General features: G+C 47.3%; 8 protein-coding genes across 9 annotated transcripts; 4 read left to right on the forward strand and 4 right to left on the reverse strand.

Moving 5' to 3' along the window:
- Positions 1-195: 195 nt before the first annotated feature.
- ONS95_009140 (uncharacterized protein) lies at positions 196-2,801 on the reverse strand. The gene is made up of 3 exons (XM_058502710.1): positions 2,165-2,801; positions 951-2,114; positions 196-847 (listed from the first exon to the last, which is right to left on the reverse strand). Exons 1-3 carry the CDS (start codon positions 2,326-2,328, stop codon positions 493-495), a joined length of 1,683 nt encoding a protein of 560 aa, XP_058361639.1. The 5' UTR covers positions 2,329-2,801; the 3' UTR covers positions 196-492.
- A 400-nt stretch (positions 2,802-3,201) lies between these two features.
- ONS95_009141 (uncharacterized protein) lies at positions 3,202-4,976 on the forward strand. The gene is made up of 3 exons (XM_058502711.1): positions 3,202-3,937; positions 4,006-4,298; positions 4,356-4,976. The coding sequence occupies exons 1-3, from the start codon at positions 3,662-3,664 to the stop codon at positions 4,636-4,638; spliced, it is 852 nt and encodes a 283-aa protein (XP_058361640.1). The 5' UTR covers positions 3,202-3,661; the 3' UTR covers positions 4,639-4,976.
- Positions 4,977-5,341: 365 nt separating this feature from the next.
- Positions 5,342-7,772, forward strand: ONS95_009142 (uncharacterized protein; the record flags this gene model as incomplete). The annotated part of the gene is made up of 7 exons (XM_058502712.1): positions 5,342-5,422; positions 5,496-5,837; positions 5,913-6,357; positions 6,467-6,840; positions 6,887-7,226; positions 7,314-7,379; positions 7,516-7,772. The coding sequence occupies 7 exons, from the start codon at positions 5,342-5,344 to the stop codon at positions 7,770-7,772; spliced, it is 1,905 nt and encodes a 634-aa protein (XP_058361641.1).
- A 194-nt stretch (positions 7,773-7,966) lies between these two features.
- On the reverse strand, positions 7,967-10,600 carry ONS95_009143 (uncharacterized protein; the record flags this gene model as incomplete). Of its 2 annotated transcripts, XM_058502713.1 has the most annotated exons (5): positions 9,535-10,600; positions 9,404-9,480; positions 9,062-9,337; positions 8,583-9,011; positions 7,967-8,475 (listed from the first exon to the last, which is right to left on the reverse strand). In XM_058502713.1, the coding sequence occupies exons 1-5, from the start codon at positions 9,765-9,767 to the stop codon at positions 7,967-7,969; spliced, it is 1,524 nt and encodes a 507-aa protein (XP_058361642.1). In that variant the 5' UTR covers positions 9,768-10,600. The 2 variants fall into 2 exon arrangements, with proteins under 2 accessions (XP_058361642.1, XP_058361643.1); XM_058502714.1 differs by having other exon boundaries at positions 9,062-10,600.
- A 404-nt stretch (positions 10,601-11,004) lies between these two features.
- ONS95_009144 (uncharacterized protein) lies at positions 11,005-12,468 on the forward strand (the record flags this gene model as incomplete). The annotated part of the gene is made up of 5 exons (XM_058502715.1): positions 11,005-11,351; positions 11,402-11,520; positions 11,578-12,035; positions 12,082-12,207; positions 12,259-12,468. 5 exons carry the CDS (start codon positions 11,005-11,007, stop codon positions 12,466-12,468), a joined length of 1,260 nt encoding a protein of 419 aa, XP_058361644.1.
- A 12-nt stretch (positions 12,469-12,480) lies between these two features.
- On the forward strand, positions 12,481-13,300 carry ONS95_009145 (uncharacterized protein; the record flags this gene model as incomplete). The annotated part of the gene is made up of 2 exons (XM_058502716.1): positions 12,481-13,103; positions 13,156-13,300. 2 exons carry the CDS (start codon positions 12,481-12,483, stop codon positions 13,298-13,300), a joined length of 768 nt encoding a protein of 255 aa, XP_058361645.1.
- A 1,462-nt stretch (positions 13,301-14,762) lies between these two features.
- Positions 14,763-15,744, reverse strand: ONS95_009146 (uncharacterized protein; the record flags this gene model as incomplete). The annotated part of the gene is made up of 2 exons (XM_058502717.1): positions 14,763-15,356; positions 15,451-15,744. 2 exons carry the CDS (start codon positions 15,742-15,744, stop codon positions 14,763-14,765), a joined length of 888 nt encoding a protein of 295 aa, XP_058361646.1.
- Positions 15,745-17,323: 1,579 nt separating this feature from the next.
- ONS95_009147 (uncharacterized protein) lies at positions 17,324-20,841 on the reverse strand. The gene is made up of 2 exons (XM_058502718.1): positions 18,462-20,841; positions 17,324-18,379 (listed from the first exon to the last, which is right to left on the reverse strand). The coding sequence occupies exons 1-2, from the start codon at positions 20,506-20,508 to the stop codon at positions 17,409-17,411; spliced, it is 3,018 nt and encodes a 1,005-aa protein (XP_058361647.1). The 5' UTR covers positions 20,509-20,841; the 3' UTR covers positions 17,324-17,408.
- Between the last annotated feature and the right edge of the window lie 108 nt (positions 20,842-20,949).

A 20,949-nucleotide genomic window follows, 5' to 3' on the forward strand; every position in this document is an offset into this window, starting at 1 on the left:
TATACTAGTGATCCCAACTGAATATTGGCAAGTTGAAAACTTGGAGCATGCTGCGAGTTCATGTATGTCATCACCCCCGCTTTGGTGGTGGCGAATCAAATGTAAACAAACTCATGAAATTAGGCTTGGTTCTCGGTTATCGGACACTTGGCCCGGCCCGAACTCCACACGGCGATATTTACTGGTTTTTTGATTGTGCGGTCGCATTTGTTTTGTCAGTGCTGAATTTTAAATTCTACATAATCAATTGAATCGATCAATTATGCTGCTTTCAAATTAATAGAGGATATTATTATCCCACCATCATCTGACCGCAATCTTTGTGCTTTCCTCGCCCCTTCTCACGAGGCCAGTCACTTAAACTTCTGTGAGACAGACACTCTCTCAAAATTTCAACGCAAAAGGTTACGGCAATGACATCGACCGTTTACGAATAGAGACGCATAGACGAAACACTTGGATAACATGAAGGTCCGAATTTCGATCGTTCGATCAAGAAATTCTGAATCCCTTCATGTCCTCGACCAGTCCTGAGGCTTCCTTAATATATGGACCAAGGCCCCCAAAGTAGAACATGACAGCCTTTTTCTTACCAGGTATATTCTTACCAAACACCCACGAGTCCACCTTCCGGAACAGACTAGAAGCAGAGAGTTTCTCACAGCGTTGTGTCCAATTATCTTCTGCTTCGCGCTCTGCTTCAATTACCCCTCGTATTGGTTTTTCTCCTTTGGTGCTCCCGTTCGCGTGTGCACCATTGGCTCCGTTGACTTCATTTTTTTGTCTGGTAGCTTTGGCTGAAGTTGACTGTTCAGTACGGGCAATGAGATCGGAGATAATTTCGACTCTGTAAACAAAATTAGCAAGTCTACTTGCAGGTATTAGTCTTTCCCAGAACGAGAGAGAATGAATGAACAAGGGATGCCAAGATGTCAGGACATAACACGTACTGAGCTTCAATCGCAGGGGGCAAGTTGGCAAAGGGTCCATTCGGACCTAGAATCATGAAAAGATTGGGGAAATTCGGAACCATGATCCCAAGGTATGACGTTGGGCCGATGGCTGACCAGTGGTCCTTCAGCGATTCGCCTTCTCGCCCTTTGATGGCAATTCGTGTGTAATTTCCATCGACAGCATCAAAACCCGTTGCGCATATCAGGACATCGAGCTCATACACCTTTCCGTCAGCTGTTTTCACGCCAACGGGAGTGAGCTCCGTGATCGGATTGGTCTTGATATCCACAATGTCAACATTGTCTCGGTTAAACTGTTCATAGTACCCAGAATCACAGAGAGGTCTTCTGGCGTACAATTCGGTTGGACATAGTTTACGAGCCTTCTCCGGGTCTTTCACAATCTGCCGAATCTTCTTCTTGATGAAATCTTGTGCCTCAACATTGGCCTTCTCATCAACGGCAATGTCCCCAAATGTCCAAAACATGAAGCGGAAACCGTTGCCGATCCGCCATGCCTCTTCGTAAATCTTCTCACGCTCTTCGGGACTCACGCTAAATGTAGGCCGCGAGGTTTCATCAAACCCGAATGCAAAATAACTCTGTTTGGCCTTCTCCCAGATCTCCTGGTAGTTCTCATTGATTTCTTGGCGTTCCTGTTGGGACAGTTTTCCGTTTCCTGCTGGTACGGTGTATTGTGGGTTACGCTGGAAGCAAAGCAGTTCTTTCACTTCATCCTGCTGGGCAATTGCGGTGATGAGCTGCACTCCCGTTGACCCGTTGCCGATCACACCAACTCGCTTGCCTTTCAAATCGGCATCCCTGGGCCAATTTGCGCTGTGATACAGCTCTCCTTCGAATTTTTCGAGGTTGGGGATTGCTGGGAAGTTGGTTTTCGAGAGTAGACCAAGGCCTGTCACGAGGTACTTCACACTCCAGGTTTCACCAGTTGAAAGTCCCACGATCCATCGTCCCTCTGACTCGTTCCATTCGGCGGACTGCATTTCCGTTTCGAATTGCATATCTTTCCTGAGGTCGTGTCGTTTGACCACATGTTGGAGGTATTTCAAGATATCAGGCCCTTGAAGATATTGTGTATTCCAGGGATACTCCATAAGATCTTGATGGTCCCAAGAGAATCTATACAGAAGAGAATATGTGCTGTATTTTGGTCAGTTGAGGTTCTGTGAATGGAAAATTTTCAAACTCACTCAGACATGGCTCCTGGATAGCGATTCCAATACCATGTTCCCCCAACATCCGATGCTTTGTCAATTGCCTTGACCTTCAGACCCTGGTCTCGAAGCATCTTCAGCTGGTAGATCCCACCAAAGCCAGTCCCCACAACCAAAGCATCAAGATATTGGAGTGGCATTGCGACGAGCTTACAGTGTTGTATTTGAGAATATACAAGAATTCTTATGTCGATAACATCAATTTGTGATCTATATATATATTTAGATGCTTTGTTCACAAGCTTCGCATTCCCGTCCCGTACCCCGCATTTGGTGATTTAGTGCTACCCTCCAACTCGAGACTCATAATCGCCGCCCAGCCGGCCATCCACAATGATCACCATTGAGCTCTAGATAATACTCTTAAGAAACATTTTGATTGGACAGTTAAAGCGCATAAAAATTGTGGCCGTGTCATAGCTACTGAAATAACTGTGGGGTTTCGAGGTCGACCGTTTCTTTGGAAAAATTGATGTCGGAGGAGATGAGCATTTGTGATATCTCGTTTTATTACAAGCATTGATATCGGTCTCCAATTGTGAGGTTGAAGAATGCTCCGTCACATTACTATATCAGTGGATGAAAAAAGAGAGATTCGCCCTGTGCGCTGGAGAGATATCTACCTAAAGTTGCGCAAGGTACCTACCTACATGACGTGTAAGGAAACATGTCACGTGGAACTGGCTCCGGAGTCTCTTCTGACATCAACTCCTATCCTTAATAAGTAGCTGCTGGTATACATTCAGCTCAAAGCTTCGTCTACGTTCGAAGCCGATTGGTTTAAGTGCAGTCCCTATGAGCCTTGAGGAATTAGCTAAGGATGGTAACTATGTCACAAGCTGGCCATCCTATCATCCTATGGTTACCCTGGCCCCGGGATAAGCTTTCATGTAACGCGTAGTTACCCACCCTAAATCTATACTCTGGCATAGATTTCCAAGTATGACAGTAACTTCAATAACAATTTAGATTTCTTATCCTGCTGCATCCTTCCCCCACCACCTGGTTGCATCTGCATCATTAGTCAGCAGCGGTCTTGTCATGACGCTATCTTGCTTCCAAGGATTCCAACATTTTGGCGGTTTCTTTGATGCTGACAACTTTCAAACACAATTTCCAACCTACAGTAACACCTTTAAAAGACCATTACTGGCAAGCCAGCAATTAATAATTTCCTTGTGGCAGTATACCGGGCTTCAAGGAGAGCTAGTGAACCACTTGTTTGGGGAGTCTCCTGTCGCCGGGCTTGGGCTGAAGACCATTCGGCTATATTGTTGACATCTCACTCCCACATAAAGTTCCACATCCCGTACTTCGTGTCTTTGATCTCTTCGACACTATTCGATGTCTCTGTTTAAGGTAAGCAGACGTTCTCACTTCAATCAAGCAATACGCTCAGCTTTCTAGAAAGTCCTCGGCGCAGCTCATTCCTCCAAATTCGCTACACCAAAACCACCAGCACCCGCCGCAAGCATGTCTCCTACAATGGATATCCAGCTTCAGAATCGAACAAAGGCCAGTAATGTCTATGCTTATATCACTGGTCTCGCACTCGACAAAGGAAATCACGTATGCTTGATGAAAGCCGACGGCAAAACTCCGTACTATCCTGACTCACCTTCGGATATCCTTCAACCATTGTCGGAAAATTGTTCGATTAAACTGGGTGCTCCGGGGAGTACGATCACGGTCACCATTCCCCAGCTTGCTGGAGGTCGTATTTGGTTCTCCGTTGATACTGAATTGAAGGTGAGTTATTGGGGAGCCACGTTCCTCGACTCTGTTTCTTTGGAAAGGTAGCTGACCACCTTATCAAGTTTCTGGTCAATCCTGGCCCTGCTCTCGTCGAGCCATCAATATCAAATCCCAGCGATCCAAATATCAACTTGACCTGGGACTTTTGTGAATTTACATTCGCGAACAATTCAATCTACGCGAATATCAGTTATGTGGACTTTGTCAGCTTGTCGGTGTCATTGACGCTCACACCTAAAGATGGGGCGGAGCAGAAAGTCCTTGGATTGAAACCAGACGGATTCCAACATATAGTTGATGGCTTAAGAGCACAAGATAACAAAGATTGGAGTAAGCTTGTCTATGAAGCCAATGGGTATGTGGCTCCCGCTTCTGGTGACATTTGAGTGCTTGATCACTAATTCCTATGCAGAAAATCTCTACGAGTCATGAGTCCCAACAATGGAATCGTAATGGCGGGAGGAAATCTCTTCAAAGGCTATTTCGAGCCCTACGTCAATCAAGTCTGGGACATGTACAGCAAATGCCATCTCGCAATCGACACACACGCCCAATGGGGTAAAGTCGGCGGGCACTGCGGAAGCGGCGAGCTCGAGTTTCCCGGCATAGGTTCTTTCTGCAAACCATCCACAGCAGATATCTTTGGATGCAGTTCTGGTCCATTTGCTAACAATGCTGGGCTTTGGGACCGCTGACTGCGAGGATCAGTGCAGGGTTTAATCGGACGACCCTGTTGAACGAACAGGTCCATCCAAATGCCGAGAAGGTTGTCGATTTTTACAAGTTGCCGGTCACGAATCATTATGCGAGGTTGGTGCATGAGGCGAATATTGATGGGAGGGGTTATGCGATTCCTTATGATGATGTGCCAGCTGGGGGTGGTGGGGTCGATCAGTCTGGATATGTCAATGGGAGTCCCAAGTCTTTCCTGGTGACTATTGGATAACGTGCAAGGTAGAAGATACATAATGATCTAATAACCTAAGCAAAGCCTTACATCCTCAGATGTCATGAATATACTCGTTTCCATAGCTTGCCACAGCCATCCGGTCGGGGAAGCAGCCCCTGCCGTCAGTTCCTCCCCCATATCCAGGCAGGATTTCTAGCGGAGTAAGACTGTTTACCGATCTTCAAAGCAATACAAGTTCAACAGTAGTCCTCGCATATCCGAACACTGTTGTGAGCAGGACATACGGATTAGCGCCGGGCGGTTATTCGGCTACAGTATCCCGGTTGAGATGCAGCCCCAGCCGCGATTTTACCCGGCGCATTCAATTTCAATACCACAATCAACCTTCCATCAACCCAGCATACCCGAACCAAGAGTCGCGCACTCGACCCAGGACACCCCTTCAAAGTGCATTAGACCGACCAAGCGACTCCTGTCAAGCGCTGTCCATGTCTTCGGATCCACAAGCCCCTCCACCGCGGAAACGTGTCTCGCAGGCTTGTCAGCCTTGTGGGTTAAAGAAGGTCAAGGCGAGTACATCCAGCGAGAGATACCTCCAATTATCTTAACATAACTCATACTAACACATGGGAATAAATACAGTGCGATGGAACTTTCCCTACTTGTACGCCTTGTCAGCATAAACAAATTGAGTGCACGTACGGTATATCGAAGCGTAGCAGAGCAAGAACGAGCATTGGGGAAAGTCCACGACCACGACCGCCTCCGCGGACATATACTTCCCTAAGTCCGGCCCAAAACACAGCTTCACAGAGTCCTTACACACCTTTGGAGAATCAACAAGCTTCTCGAATACCTCCGCGACCAACTCCAGCTCCCAGTTCTGTCCGCAATGTGTCGCCGGAGCTTTCTTCTCGACTACTGCAGACATACTTCAATTGTATGCACCCGCTATGGCCGATGCTGTACAAGCCGCTGTATACCGTAAGTGTTCCCAATCAATTCTTCATATCTTATGTTGGAATGTTTGAATTTAATGCTAATAACCGTTTTTCTCAGTCCATGGACTATGGATCCCCGGCGGACATGATGCACCCAGCTCTCGTCGCAGCCATATATTGCATTGCTTCCTGCGTAGATAGGCCAGCACAGCATACTCCCAACAGTGTTCTCCAAAAATACCCCGAACCCAGACAGTTTTTGCAGGAGGCTTTGGATATTCTTCAGCAGGGTAGTGGCAGCAAGGAACCGCAGATGATAAATGCACTGTCACCGTCAATAACGGCCTGTCAGGTTTTGACTATTCTCACTTTACAACAACATGGCGTTGCGGAGTATGCTCAAGCTGCGATTCTTTGTTCTGTGGCGGCGGGAATGGCTATTGATCTTAGATTACATCGTCAAAGCGATTCCGATGATCCGATCCAGGTTGAAGTGAAGTCTAGATTGTGGTGGAATCTGTATGTCCTCGACAAAATGATCTCTTCTGACATGGGCAAGCCAGGTAAGTCCACCTTCACGATAGGAAGCCAGCTCTTTGGTTTTGGGATCCTGCTCCGATGCACAAAATTATGGACGGGCTTTAGAGCAAATCATGCTAACATTTTAAATAGTCATACTACGAGCCGAGGAAACTGACACGCCATATCCTTCCGTCTCCGAGGCCGACGAATTCGAGTTGATGTCTACCCAGGCTGGGAACCAACAGACTCCTGGGCAATTTCGAAACACGTCTATCAAGTTACGCACTCTGTCTGGTCTTCATTCGACCATCGAATTGTCCAAGATTTTCGAAAGGGTGGCCAGAGAAATCTACGGGATCGTTGCCAGGAGAACCATCCGCGATAACCAAGCCGTCGGGCAAGCAAAACGGATGGAACTGTGGGCTGTTTTGCAGGAGTGGGAACGACAAATGGAAGCTTCGCCACTCCGGCTGGACTTGAGCAAAGACTTGACATCTGTGCCTGCAGCTGTTACCAACTATGTGGTAAGTTTAAAAGCCAATTCTGTCTCGCATAATCTAATAAGGACAGATCAACTGGCACTGCACGATACTCCTCCATCGACCTTTCATTGCAAGATGGTCTTCAAATCCTGCCGCAAGCGAGTCTCCCCACCCACTTGACGTGTGCTTGGAAGCAGCAAACAACATTTGCATTGTTCTCGAGAAGTATATCGATCGTTTGCTGGGACTGCCATGTGACATGGTATTTAGCGTCTTCACTGCCGCGAGTACTTTACTATACCACTCGAAAATGTCGAAAGAACCAACTCCGGAAACGAGCAGACGGCTGAAACTTTGCATACGTTGGCTGTCAATACTGGGCAAGTCATGGAAAAGCGCTGGTGCTCGACACCAGGTGTTGTCTGAAAGTGAGTTCACAGCCGATTTCCTCATCAACTCTCAACCATTTCCGTCCTTTGTGAACTTTGAAAGGAATCAGTTGACTGACCTGCCAGTGTTCGACCTTCCACAAGAACTCCGAGCTCTGAATAGCTCTAACCCCAGGGCCCTGCGGTCACCCAGTGAGTATCCTGACTTCTTTTGCCTTTGCCTTGATCCACGCCCGATCAAATCCGTTCCCAGCGATTTCATTGCAATATTCAGGAAATATCTACATGTATAATTCAGTCATATTAATATGGGTTTTCGCTCGTTTAGCACCTGAAGGCTCCCATTCAAGCCAGAGATATCCGTCTGGAACGGCTACACCAGCACTTCCTGCCCCTGGGCCTAATCTGTCCAATGGAAGTCACACTACTGCGGTTGAGCAAGTCCCACAGTTCTCCACTGAAGACTGGGGATTTCTGCGAGACTTTGGTGACGCATCTGATGAATTCTTTGCATTCGATGTACAGCTACGCGGCCTCCTTGATGGTGGGTTTGGGCTTGAAAATATCAACAGCTATCCTGGATGAGACTTTTCCATCTTTGAGAATGCGTCTCAATCTCACATCACAACACCAACACGCCGAGGACGATATTTATATGAGTGGCCTATGAAGTTAGACTTTGTAAAGCTCGCTTCTTCCGATTGGAAATGCTATTCGGAACAGTACTGATAACCATCCTGGAAACCTCAAACCATGGGCTGCAATTGCTTCTTCGCCACTTACAAGATAGGCCCTGCATACTTACCTTTACCCGACAAAAAGAAGAACATTACCCCAACAACCAACCAGCCACCCATGACGACAATGGAATAGTTCATGTTCTGTGGAGTCACAGGTTGCAATGTTGGGAATGTACTGAACACAATTGCAACCAACAGCCAGCATGTCGCAGTCACGTTGGTAATCATACCAAGTGTATTGCCCAGCCTGAAAGGACCAAATTTGCCGGCCATCTTCCTTCTGCCATATATTGTCATGTAAACAATTGGTAGCAGGTATGAGGTATACATCCCGAGAATTGCCATGGAAAGGACTGCATTGAATGCAGTACTATTTCCGAGGTAGATAAAGCCCAGAAGCAATTCGCAAATGGTGACTAGAACCACAGCCCGTACTGGAACTTGCAATGAAGTATTGACATGCGAGAAGTATTTGGAATACGGCGTTGCAGAGTCTCTTGCGAAAGCCCAGAATGTGCGGGAGGTTGAGGTACATCCGGCCGCATTGGCTACGACCACTAAATCAGCGATTGTCCGAGAGTGGAGTTGACATGTTGGGAGGACTTGATCTCAAAATACTGGGCGGAGGAAGGTGGCTTGAGGACAGTTAACTCACCAGCGACTGCGATCATGGTTGGTATCAAGATCAGGACTGTTGCTCCACCACTGCTCTTGGTAACGTTCAAGAAGAGTTGCATGAATGGAAATCCAGTTGCAGAAGTAAGGAGCCCTTCGAGATCACCAAGCGAGAACAAGAGCATTATCGCATATCCAAATCCCATGATGCCATTGACCACAACACTACCCACCATAGCAATTGGTACATTCCGCTCTGGTCGCGGCATCTCCTCTGCCAAATGGCAAGCGGCATCGTATCCGAGGAAAGGATAAACTGTGCTGAGGAGACCGACCAACCATGAAACACCCTGATTGGACCAGCCGCTGCTGTTTGTCACTTCGACGAAGACGTAATCAGCATTATGTTTCGGAGCCATGGCACCCAAGACTGCCATGATTGCTATGAAACCTCCGATGTGCAGTACTCCTGCAAAGTATTAGCGAGCTCTAGAGCATGCGCGTGTGATGGGGACGAACCAGATGCAAGATTTGTATGCGGGAGAACCTTGGATCCCCAGATATTCACCACAGCGGCATATAGGATGATCATCCAGTAGAAGAGCATTCCTTGCCAGCGCTGCGGGATGTAGCCATCGTTGTTCACTGTGATCAAAGCCTGCAGTTGCAGTCCAGCTGCGAACGCTGCAGATGCCGTAAGAACGATTTGTCCGCCGATTGAGATCCAGCCAGTGAACCAGGATGCCACAAGCATTTGATTTTTGGGCGCAAGTGCTGCGACCCAGTGGTATTGACCTGTTTGTTGTCAGCCGTAATTCAAAGCCCATACGATAAGTAGGAGTTGAGATGGGCAGGATGTACCTCCGGCAGTGGGGTATATCGATGCAATTTCGGCCAACGAAGCCGCAATAGCTACAGTTCCAAAGAATGAAATGATGCTTTTCGCAAAGTCAGTTCCACTTCTTACGGTCGCGCTTTAGGCCAGGACATACTAATTGTAGAACAAACATGGTGCTCCTCCACTCGTCAGTGCAGCAGCAACGACACTTCCCAACGCTTCCCACGTTGCCATCAAGCAAACACACAATGAGCCAAGCGACCAGATCGAGAAGTCTCGACGAAGCTCCTCCGCATAGCCCCTTTCTGACACGAAACTTGTCGCTTGGACATCCTGAGGAAGCTTCTTCTCCATATCCGCACTGGGATCCAATTCTTTTGTCGCCATCCCGGCAATATTTGGTGTAATTAGGTGTTAATGGAAGCGAACACGGCTGTTTCTCGAATTACTTTAACGTAAGAATGGTCCAAGGGATGGCAGCATAGCCTTCTTAAGTCCTGCTTCTTAACCCCACAGGCATGGATACAGATACGGATCAATATTAAGATATCCAAGCTTCCTGATATCCATCTAGATAACTATCAAAATACGACTATCTGCGGGTCTCATTCCGCATGCTCCACGATAATTAATTCCGGGGTTTCAAGCCAAGATTTGCGGAGGAGCTGCTATCTGACGGCTATTCCGCCAGTTCCGTTGTTCGAGCCAGGGTCCTTCCAAGTTGGTGGTGTCTAGTCTTTAGCGTTACCGCTGCATACCCGTTGATCTGGCGATGCGAAGATCTGGGTATTTCGGGTATGATACCCATACCCGGCGGCATACCTCTGGAAGATATCCATAGTACCTCTATCATTTATTTGCACACCGATACAGGCTCTATCGCTTACGTTCCGAGAAGAAGGAAATAGGCTGCGTGTCTAGTAATTTGGGAAGCCTTGGATGAACTGGATGTCATGTTGTAGATGCAGATTCATGCTATTTTGTACAGATGTGTCTTGCAATTTATCCAGAAGAACTCTTAAGTGCAGTCAAGAATCAGAGGACTGGAGGCAACATGAAGTGTGTTTTCCTGTTACTTATCTCACTCTCCTACATGGGCAGTGCGGGGTTGAACTTGATCTCCCGTAAAGGCGGGGTCGTGAACACGACCTCCTGTTCCAATATCGGCTACAGCTTCTGAATACAGTACAGCTTCAAGCCTTGCCTCCTGTGAATGTCCAATGATGTGCAGCTCTAGTGCTCGTCGTTTCGGTGTCCTCGACACGGGTAACCAGTGGCCCGAATCGTACCCGGGAGATACCCGAAACTCCAACGAGTCGAAACTCGAGAAAGTAGTGTACGAAGTTGTACCATATGTTGCATGGTTTCAGTGGTACAGTTTCGTAGTTAGAAACTTCGATAAGCAGATTTCCGGGCAAGATAACTCCAATGATCGGCTCATACCCGACACATTGCTTACCGAAAAGCCAGAACGGCTTGACCTGGTCCCCGCACCCAACCCCGATGGGGTCATAGAAGCTCTAAAAGTTGACAAATAATATATCAACCTTCATTCCACAACTTTCCAACACCATTTCCTTCTCCCTTCAGCCTCAGCTACATCCTCTACCAAACACCAAACATAATGCCTCAATCAAAGACACCACCGCATCCCCTCATCCCTCTGAGTATCGAGGAATCTCACCGTGCACGAGACATCGTCCTGGGCTCTCACAAAAGCTCAATCATTGATTTCCGAGCCATATCTCTCGAGGAGCCACCAAAAGCAGAACTGCAGCCATTCTTAGACCTAGAGAGTGATGGAAAGCTGCAACCTAGCACACCAAGACCAGCCCGTCTGGCACGTGTGACTTACGATGTTATTGGGAGAGACAAGATTGCCAAGTACTGCGAGTCGTTGATCGATATTCAGAAGGGGACGATTGTCAGCCAGAGTGTGGTGGAGAAGCCGGCTCATGCTGCTTTGACTTGGTGAGTATGCAGTGTACAGATATGGAAGTAACGGCTGATTTTGTTCATAGGAAAGAATTTGACGATGTGGCTGCTGCTGTGGCTGCGTCCTCTCTCTTCAAGGAAGAGATTGCCAAATTGAATATCCCAGATAAATACGAAGTCGTTGTCGAACCTTGGCCATATGGAGGTAATGAATCTCCTTGATCTTCATAGCAATGAATCCAAAGTGTTGATCTTCCAACAGGACCCGACGAGGACGAGGAATGGCGACGAACCTTTCAAGCCCTCTGCTTCGCCAACGATACCACAATCGGGAACGCAGACTCCAATTTCTACGCCTATCCATTACCGCTAATCCCAATCATGGATGCTCGCACTCGCGAAATTATCCGCATCGACCATCTCGCCACAGGCGGCGAAGAAGACGGTCTCAACCACGGAACTTCAACGGGAAATATCATGGATCGTTACCAGCCAGCTGAATACGTCCCTGAGCTTCTTCCTGGTGGCTTGAGGAAAGACTTGAAGCAGTTGAATGTTGTGCAGCCGGATGGACCGTCGTTTAAGGTCACGGATGAAAGTTTGATTGAATGGCAAAAGTGGAGATTCAGAGTGGGCTTTAATTATCGTGAGGGTGCAACACTTCATGATATCAAATATGATGGAAGAAGTGTTATGTATCGATTGAGTGTCAGCGAGATGGTAATGATTCCATTCTATGGATTGCTGTGATGTACTGACTGCGCAGACCGTTCCATACGCTGATCCTCGAGCTCCGTTCCAGCGGAAGCAAGCTTTTGACTTTGGAGATGGGGGAGCAGGAATCTGTGCCAATAACCTTCAACTTGGATGTGATTGCTTGGGTCACATCAAGGTATCTCGATCTTCAAAAATTCTCAAAGGATGTCTAGCTAACATATTTCAGTATTTCGACACAGTCAAGACAGCCGGTGATGGCACAATAACCATCAGCCCGAACGTCGTCTGTCTACACGAGCAAGATAATGGCATCGCCTGGAAACATTCCAATTGGCGAACTGGCCGCGCCGTCGTTACAAGACACCGGGAACTTGTCATCCAATTCATTATCACCCTCGCCAACTACGAATACATCTTCGCCTACAAGTTCGACTAAGCAGGCGGCATCATGGTCGAAGCTCGAGCCACCGGCATCGTCAGCGTCGTCTCCATTGACGCAGGCAAGAAATCACAGTACGGAAATGTTGTCTCGCCAGGTGTTCTCGCGCAGAACCATCAACACATCTTTGCTATTCGAATAGATCCCGCGATCGATGGTGCAGATAACACGGTTCTCACAGAAGAGTCTCATCCTGTCCCAACATCAGCCCATAGAAATCCCAAGGGCAATTTCTACGAAGTCGTGCAGACTGAGATCCAGAAATCGCAATGGCTTGATGCCGCGCCACAACACAACAGAGTCATCAAGATGATTAATCCGAATAAAATTAATCCTGTCAGTGGACACCCGGTGGGATATAAATTCACTCCTATGCCTACTCAGGTCTTGCTCGCCCAGCCGGATTCGATACAATCCCGCCGTGCTCAGTTCGCAAAACATCATGTTTGGGTGACGAAATACAAGGATGGTGAGTTATACGCTGGCGGAAGATATACGCTTCAAAGTCAAGATGAGATTGGCGGTGTCAGTGATGCTGTGAAGAGGAGAGATGATGTGAAAAATACGGATGTGGTGGTTTGGAGTTGTTTTGGGCTGACGCATAATCCGAGAGTGGAGGACTGGCCTGTTATGTAAGTCTACTTTACTCCGATAACTCTGTAATTTTGCTCATTTCTGAAACAGGCCGGTGGATATCATGCAGCTGCATCTCAAGCCGGTGGATTTCTTCACGGAGAATCCCGGGCTCGATGTTCCTTCGAACAGGAATTTGACCAGTACGTTGGTCAAGGAGAGTAGCTGTTGTTCGAAGGAGGGCTCGAGGCTTTGAGGTCATATTTTGACATCTGGAGTTAGGGTTTAGGGAATCAGAATGTGCTGAGTGGTATAGGTGCTCTGGTCCGATCATTGACAGGTCTGAGTGGCATGTTTTGCTGCATCTTATCGCACCTGGGCATATTACTGAGGTGAAAAGTGTATAGCCTGCAGGATTCGAAGTGGGTTCCACGGGCCGGTAGCTTGGTGCTACTTAGAACTGGATAGGTGGTATGTTCAAGAGATATTGACACCATAGTTTTATGTCTAGTGCTCGCTTACAAGCCAGTGTACGAACCACTCCAAGCCTGGATCGATAAATAATATTAAAAGCCCTAGCTACTCACTGGGCCATTTTTGACCTAATAGAATTTGTCTCTGGTTAGGTACTCAACATAATGCATCATATACGTCAGAAGATAACTACACGTACTCCCATGAACTTCTTCGCATCATACCTTACATTGTTTACCTTTAAACGAGATCACGTGCCGTCTGCCTCATCAACGGAGGCCCACCTTCTGAAAACCTGTTACCGAACACCACCACTATTGCGACTGATTCGCAGTCCAATAATACTCAAACAGTGTAACAGACATGGAAGTCTTGGACATACCCCACTTGTCTCTAACAATAGTCTTGCAAAATGAAAAATCTGGACCAGAGCACCAGCGAACTTCTAGACGATGGTGTTAACTTGAGCAAGCGACGATTGGAACGATCAGTTTAGAAACAGCAAGAATGTAAGGCGCCAGCACAGGAAATTCGTTGAGGCTGAGATGGCTTCTCTGGAGAGAATGACCCGGCCAGGAAAACTCTGCGTTATTGATGGAGGGACCAAGTGGAGAAAGGATGATACGGGGAAGGACAGTCCGTCGAACCATAAAGAAGCATTTCCACTGTGCCTTTCGACCTGCAGGAAAAACAAAGCTCGGACACGTTTCGTCCGAAATTGAGCTGGTTTTCCACACCTTCAAGGCTTGTACCTCTCTGACGCCAGGAAAAGGGCTCGGCTGGATTCGGGTCAACCTTGTCGCCGCTTTTCCGACATATCCGCGAATCCAACATTTCGGATTACTGGAAAAATAGGGTATTCGGACGAATGGTTTGTGAGTACAGATACCTACCCGAATTTTCAGAATATTGGGAAGAAGATAATACCTAGAAGGTGCGTGTTGGGCCGACTTGCTGTATGATGCTCAGAGGCAGATGAATGGAAGTCCGAAGCCCGAAGCGCTTGTGCTCGTCCTTCCCCTTTTGCTGACAGGCTGAGAATCGCATCACCCAGGCTTTCCCATACACGGCAAGACTGAGTCTGATGGGCTGTTATCTCATATCGGCGTTGACATTGATCGCTTGGAGCAAATCGTGATTTCACCCAGAATCTGCCCCAGAGATCGCCACAGTGAAATTGTTTTAAGTATGAACGACCTCGTAATTATACCACCTTCGTGAACATATATATGCCACAAAGTGACTTAAAGTTTAGCCGTTGGCATCTTACCATTCCAGAACTTCTCGATGGCTGCCCAATACTTCGCGTCATCTTCCATAACCAGAGCGCAATGTTGGGCATTTTGGAACAAAACGCTTCCGACTGGATACTGTAATGCCCGTGCCATTTTCTGGTGTGATTGAACATCCTCAAAATTTACCATGCGATCGGTAGCCGAGTAGAGATAAAGCCGTCGGACTTCTGGCCCTAACAGTGTAGAATCGTTAAGCTGGTGACGCAAGTCCGTCACAGAACTTAGTACTCCAAATTGTTGTAGGCCAGTGATTGCTCCAATAGCTGGATATAGCGCAGCTCTTCCGATCATCTGGACTGGGGGGAAGGCTGGAAGAGAGATTACAGCTGCATCATATGCCCTCTGAAATGTGCCGTCTCCTGGACAGCAATCAAGGATGGCATCCTTAAGCGGCAAGGTTGTACGCTCTTGTTGTAGAGAGATGAGAAGTTGAAGAGCAGTATTGCATCCACCGTGGGAGAACATGTGCAAAAGAACCGACTCATTTGACCTCACGCAGTGCTCCTTGCCGAAAATCCTGCGAATAACGTCTCGGGCAGGCGCCTGGTACACGCGTAAGTACATGGAGTCTCAAGATGCTCAAAGCCAGGAATATTCCGAATCCATAGAGTTCGGTGGGCGGGATGTTAACACTTACCAATCGAGCACGAATCTGAGTAAATGAGCGCAAAGTGATGTCCAGCAATGTTGTGCGAATGAGGAGGATATCTGCACTTGGGAAGAGCTGTTGATATCTCGCGGTGTACTTCCGTATACGTGAAGTAGTCGCGCCTCCCAGCCATGTACAGAGAACAATCAATCGAGGAGCATTGAAGGCATTTGGGGGAGGTGTATTTGCTTTGTCTCGCCAGTATTCAGATTCGTAGAACGAGATGTTTGACCCCAAATCAGCAAAACCATCGATACCGATGGAAGGTGTATTGCGCTCCATGTTAAGAGGAAAAGGGAATACTGGGAGTCTTGATGTTTTCCGCCAAAAATGTACAATATCTTACGGTAGCGAATAAACAATTACAGAAGGCAAAAAGTTGCGCGAGCGTTGATCATGTTGGCAAGGTATGAGCACGTAGCCGAGATGGATTGGCATCAGCGAGCACGTGGAAGAGAACAGGACGCGTAAGATGTTTTGAGTGGAGGGCTCAGGCGGAAAAGGGATAATAGGGAAAAGAGACTATCTAGTCATTGCTGATCCTTGGTAACATCAAAAGAGAAGTAAAAATGCAAAAACATACAACAGCAGGTATTCGCTGGTGGTCACCCACCCAACTACTAATCTGCCGATCTGAGGCTTATGTGTGGCAGAGCGGACGGGATGCCCAGTTTTCCTCAGTCTATGGTCGTATGTGGAAGGGTGGTGGCTTTTTGGTTATATATACCGTTTTGCGATAGGTCACACTGTTTTCCTTAGAGGTAGAGAATGAGGCTGCATAAGCGAGAACGCAGGTTGGAGCCCATAAAGCTCCACAAGAGAGCGGCTGCCTCCCTACCTCGACTACGGCTACTGGGCCGGTGGGCCTAAAGATTTCTACTATTTGTGTGTGCCTTGTTACTTAGTAAAATGCCTCTGTAGATAGTTGATACTGTAAAGTTTAATATCAAGAAGTAGAAGAGTTGTGATACGTCATTCGGTTAGATAGAGAATCGAGTGTCTGCAACAACAATTATAGCTTTGACTGTCTTACTTATTTGTGCTGCATCATCGTTTATGTTATAACTTTCTTCACCGTGGTAACACTGCTTATCGCGCTCATAGGTGAAAATCATTCTTCAAATGCTCTGTTTTTTGATCCATCGTGTCAGTTGGTGATCTCCCGAAATGCGGCCTTTTCGGAAGCGCTTCAATGCGGGACGGAACGATCTATGATCTGGATCCTCTCCGTCTGGTCGGAGAACCTCCCTAATTGTCGATGTTGCCCTCTCGACCTGTGATGAGAGTATAGCAATTTCATCTCTGGTATTGATTTGCTGGTGTTGATCACTTTCTACCGCCTGGGGGGCTGCGAAGCAACATTTCAGGTTGAATGTCGTCCATTGTGGCTCGCTCAGCCGCAGCCCAACGGAAATGGATGGCTAAAATACGAGGCTAGCTCACGTTGATGCCAATAGAAATAAATTTTTATTAATCACTGCATCTCGACTCAGCCACCAAAAAGTGCGGCTGAACTCCTGCTACTTTTCACGTCAACGTGTCTCAAGCTCATGTTTCCTTCTTGTGTAATGGCCCATCGAATACATTTGTTGACTTAGATTAACTACTTCTTCAATAACATTTTCGACACTGAGCTCTCGGAGCTTGTCCTCAGTTATAAACAAATGTGCCTCCTCGGCGAGTATTATGGTTGACCATACCACTGTGCCTGATCTGGGCACAACTAGTCGCATTGCACTATGAAATCATGACAGTTGAAGCATTGCCAAGATAGATTTAGATCTTTACGTCACTTATCCTTGGGTATCACGGCACTTGCATATCTGTGAACGAAACTGTGTCACAGATACTTAATAAAAACCTTCTATTATTGCAATTTTATCACTCCCAGCTTGTGGCATAATATGTAGTTGACAATATAATAGGAGTGGTAGATGTTCCTTATTCTAGTCTTCGCTATCACCTGCTTTCCTTCTTTTTGTCGTAGAATGAAGCGCCGAGCTAGCGTCCTCAAGTGTGCGTTTTCCAATCTGGACACTTTCTTCATCTGGGCTAGCCTCTTTTGGTACCGTGCCTCCGTTGACCCAGCCCTCATATATATCGGGGTAACTCGACTCGTCTGGATGTCTCCTAATCGGGTTACTCGCTTTCGGTCTATAACCTGTCTCAGACCTACCATCCCCTGGGATTGAGAGTGACTGGCGACTTTGATATGTTGGCGAAACAGCACGTTGACCCGAGTGACCTAATGCGTCGGAGAAATCAATGTGACCTCGACCAGCAAAAACACTTGGCCGTCGTCTCTTGGTTGAAGCCTGCGCATAAGCCACTCCATCTCCAAATCCTTGAACTCTCCCCGGCGGAAACAGTCCTCTACGGCCGTATGAATGACCTTCCACGGACCGTTGAAGCTCAGGACTCCAGTGGTCTGCACGATCACCGCGATCATAGGCAAGTTCACCGTCTGACTTCCCTACAAGCTCTCGCGAGTAGTTGTCAAAATCTTCAGTGACGTCGTATATCAGCTTGAAGTTGTCGGCAGTCAGCCTTGGTGGCATGTTGTCTTCTTTCGCGTCAGAGTTTGCCAGTGATGATGCAACTTGAATTGCATTGCGGATCTGCCTGCCATTCCAGCGGACACTAGCATCACTGTTCTTGAACCTTTCTTCTGCAAGCCGTAATATTTCTCGCTTGTTGATTTGGAGTGGTTGAAGGTCCGTATTTTTGCATCGTTCAATTTCGACAGCTCGCAGGCGATCGATGTTCATCTCCCATATTTCCCTGGTTTGTCGAAGATCAAGTTGGGGATAATAGAGAGAGAGGTAAATTCTGGATTTGAATGCCTCGTCAAGAGCATCCGGGCGATTCGTTGTCAGAAAAAGTAGTCCATCATAGTATTCGAGGACTCGCAGAAACACTAAGTTGATCACAGGTCAATACGACACAGGATTTGAAGTTCGCTCTACGATGAGCGGGGTAAAGATGAAAGAACAGCTTACCTGATACAAGAGCATTTTTGATCAAGGTGGCATCTCCTTTCAACCTCTGAGAAAAGAATGTATCAACCTCATCCAAAAGTAAGACGCAATCCCAGGTGTTGGCAAGACGGAATATTCTTCTTAAAGCAAACTCTACTTCTGTAGGTGTCAAGCCAAGATCTCCACAGGTGATGGCAAACAATGGCCTTCCGCTGGCTTGAGCTACTGCTTCTGCGGTTGCAGTCTTGCCGACACCTGGTACTCCATGAAGTAAGATAAACAAACCCTTTCCCTTGCCTTTGATCCAGTCCAAGGAAGGACGTTTGACACCATCTCTTCTGTCAGAGGCCTTCTTCTGGAAATGGTCCCATACAAGAGACTTGACCAAAACTTTATGCTGAGGGTTTATTTTCAGGCAATCGAAGCCATCGCTAGATCCCTTAACAGGACTAAGGCCATGGACGTCGAGCTGCTCAAACTTTCGATACCGTAAGACGTAGCCAAAGACTCGAGAGGGAAGCAGCGGTAAGTCACATTCACGAAGATCTTTCTTGGTAGTAAGCCTGTTATTCTTGTCGTTTTCCCGGACCCTGGCTAAGAATTGGTCATCCAAGAGATTTTTGTTCCACTGATAGGTGCTGATCCCAGCCTGAAGTACAATGATTTCACTTGTCTCAGCTAGAAGCTTCGTTCTATGGATATCAGACCACCAACATGTATAAAGGTCGTCTGCAATGGTCAGTCGGCGAGGTTCTTGGGCCTTCAAGATACATGGGACCGGTTTCCATGATGGACATGCTTGAAAGGCCTCAACAAAGTCGACGATAACTTCGCTCTCGACGTATTCAGCACGTTTAAGATCGTTACCTTCCATATCGGTAGTTGCTGTTCCACGAGGAGTTTTGACAACTGACCACCAGTTATATGCCGCATGTCGTGTCTCGAGACTGTGCAGGAAAGTGTGTCCATATTCTATGTACTTTTCCAGCCTCTCCTCGTGATCTGCTAAGAACCGGTATGGAAACACGATCAAGGACTTCACGGGTTTCTCCCCCTCATATGCATGTATTTCGAAGATCTCGGTGACGACACAAAACTCTTCTCCAGTGTAGTCAATGTAGTAACAATGGACATTGAAAGAGGTTCTCTCCCCACCGCTTCCCTCGAAGTTATTCCGATCATGTGCGGTTTTCAGATCATCACCGGCCACGGATTCTTGCGTACCATGGATGCGCCATGCTCGCTGACCAAGACTGAAGCCGTTTGTCTCTTGAATTGCTCCACCACCAACGGGTCGATACACCAGTTCATTTGTCTTGAACAGATACCACAGATCATGGAACATGATTTTCGGATTTGACGACTCGTCTAGATTGTCGAATTGGGTGTAAAGCGGTAAAATCTCGGTGGACATGAATTGCAAATAGCACCTTATTTCTGAAATAGCCGCTGCACTGCCATTAATATGTAGAATGCCACCTTGGATCGTCTTCTCGGAAGAGTTATCGCAATTCACTGACGTAAGGACCGCTGCCGAAGCCTCACTCTCCAGTGCCCACTTGACTTCTATCTCGGTCAATGCTTCCAGAACCTGCGAATGAAAGTATATGAGCGGGCCAAAAGGTCGAATGAATGTCCGAGGACGGCTACCCCAAGATTGCTGCATGACTTTGGACAGAATTGATAGAATGGCAGGCGATCGTATCCGGATTTTCGAAATGACCTTTTTCCCAGACTGTCCAGTGTGAGTGTTGTGCGGGAGCCTATATGTTGACTTCGAAAGCTTCAGCCCTTTGTTCTTCACCTGATTAGGATTCTTGGCGAGACTTCGTCGTAGCCTTAGCTCTTCTTGTATTTCCTCTTGATCCAGGAAAGTGTCGGACTCAAGGACGTCGACGGCATAGAGCCCTTTTTCGGCGGCATTGAATTGATTCTTGAAGTTCAAAAGATCACACTTCCGAACCTCTGGGAGTATTTTTATCTGTCCCAGATAGAGAGAGCCCAGATGCTCTTCATCGTCGTCCGTTTCTGCTTCGGGATCAACCTTATAATCGAAATCGGATGCCATGTTCGGGTCCTGAGAGGACTTGGATTTGAAGTGTAACGTTGGAGCCTTGTGGAGTCAAGTAGTCGATCAAATCACTAGAAGCTTCAAATTGCTAGATGGTTACTATCTGTTCTGAAACCGTCTCACGGCGATCGAGATTAAGGGCTGCGATGGAGCAGGGGAGTGCGGGAAAGTATTCAAAATGTAACATGTGCTCGAGGATCATCTTGAGCAAGAAATGTGGATCAAGGTCCGATCAACTGACAGCCTTGCCCTCGATATGAGATCACCGGAGGATTGAATAGGTAGTGCTGGTTGCCTGATACCTCATGGAAAGCAACAGGGCGTTCTGACGTAGCCGACAGGAAGGCTTGACCAGCAGCCCTTTCGCAACGCCCGAGTTAAGTGAGGGGCATGGGCGAGTGAGGCTGAGTGAGACTTGAAAAGTGAAGATCACCGTGT

This window comes from Cadophora gregata (assembly GCF_030347475.1).
Source record: "Cadophora gregata isolate MNR1 chromosome Unknown scaffold_3, whole genome shotgun sequence".
In the NCBI taxonomy this organism is placed as follows: domain Eukaryota; kingdom Fungi; phylum Ascomycota; class Leotiomycetes; order Helotiales; family Ploettnerulaceae; genus Cadophora; species Cadophora gregata.

Excerpts from the sequence above, each read along its gene's own strand:
- ONS95_009140 (XM_058502710.1), bottom strand. The coding sequence starts at position 2,328 with ATGCCACTCCAATATCTTGATGCTTTGGTTGTGGGGACTGGCTTTGGT. Across the intron at positions 2,115-2,164 it reads TATCCAGGAGCCATGTCTGA|CACATATTCTCTTCTGTATA; the intron begins GTGAGTTTGAAA and ends ACCAAAATACAG. Across the intron at positions 848-950 it reads CCCCCTGCGATTGAAGCTCA|AGTCGAAATTATCTCCGATC; the intron begins GTACGTGTTATG and ends TTTTGTTTACAG.
- ONS95_009147 (XM_058502718.1), bottom strand. The coding sequence starts at position 20,508 with ATGGCATCCGATTTCGATTATAAGGTTGATCCCGAAGCAGAAACGGAC. Across the intron at positions 18,380-18,461 it reads CAAAAATGCTCTTGTATCAG|TGTTTCTGCGAGTCCTCGAA; the intron begins GTAAGCTGTTCT and ends TGATCAACTTAG.
- ONS95_009141 (XM_058502711.1), top strand. The coding sequence starts at position 3,662 with ATGTCTCCTACAATGGATATCCAGCTTCAGAATCGAACAAAGGCCAGT. Across the intron at positions 3,938-4,005 it reads CCGTTGATACTGAATTGAAG|TTTCTGGTCAATCCTGGCCC; the intron begins GTGAGTTATTGG and ends CACCTTATCAAG. Across the intron at positions 4,299-4,355 it reads CTTGTCTATGAAGCCAATGG|AAAATCTCTACGAGTCATGA; the intron begins GTATGTGGCTCC and ends ATTCCTATGCAG.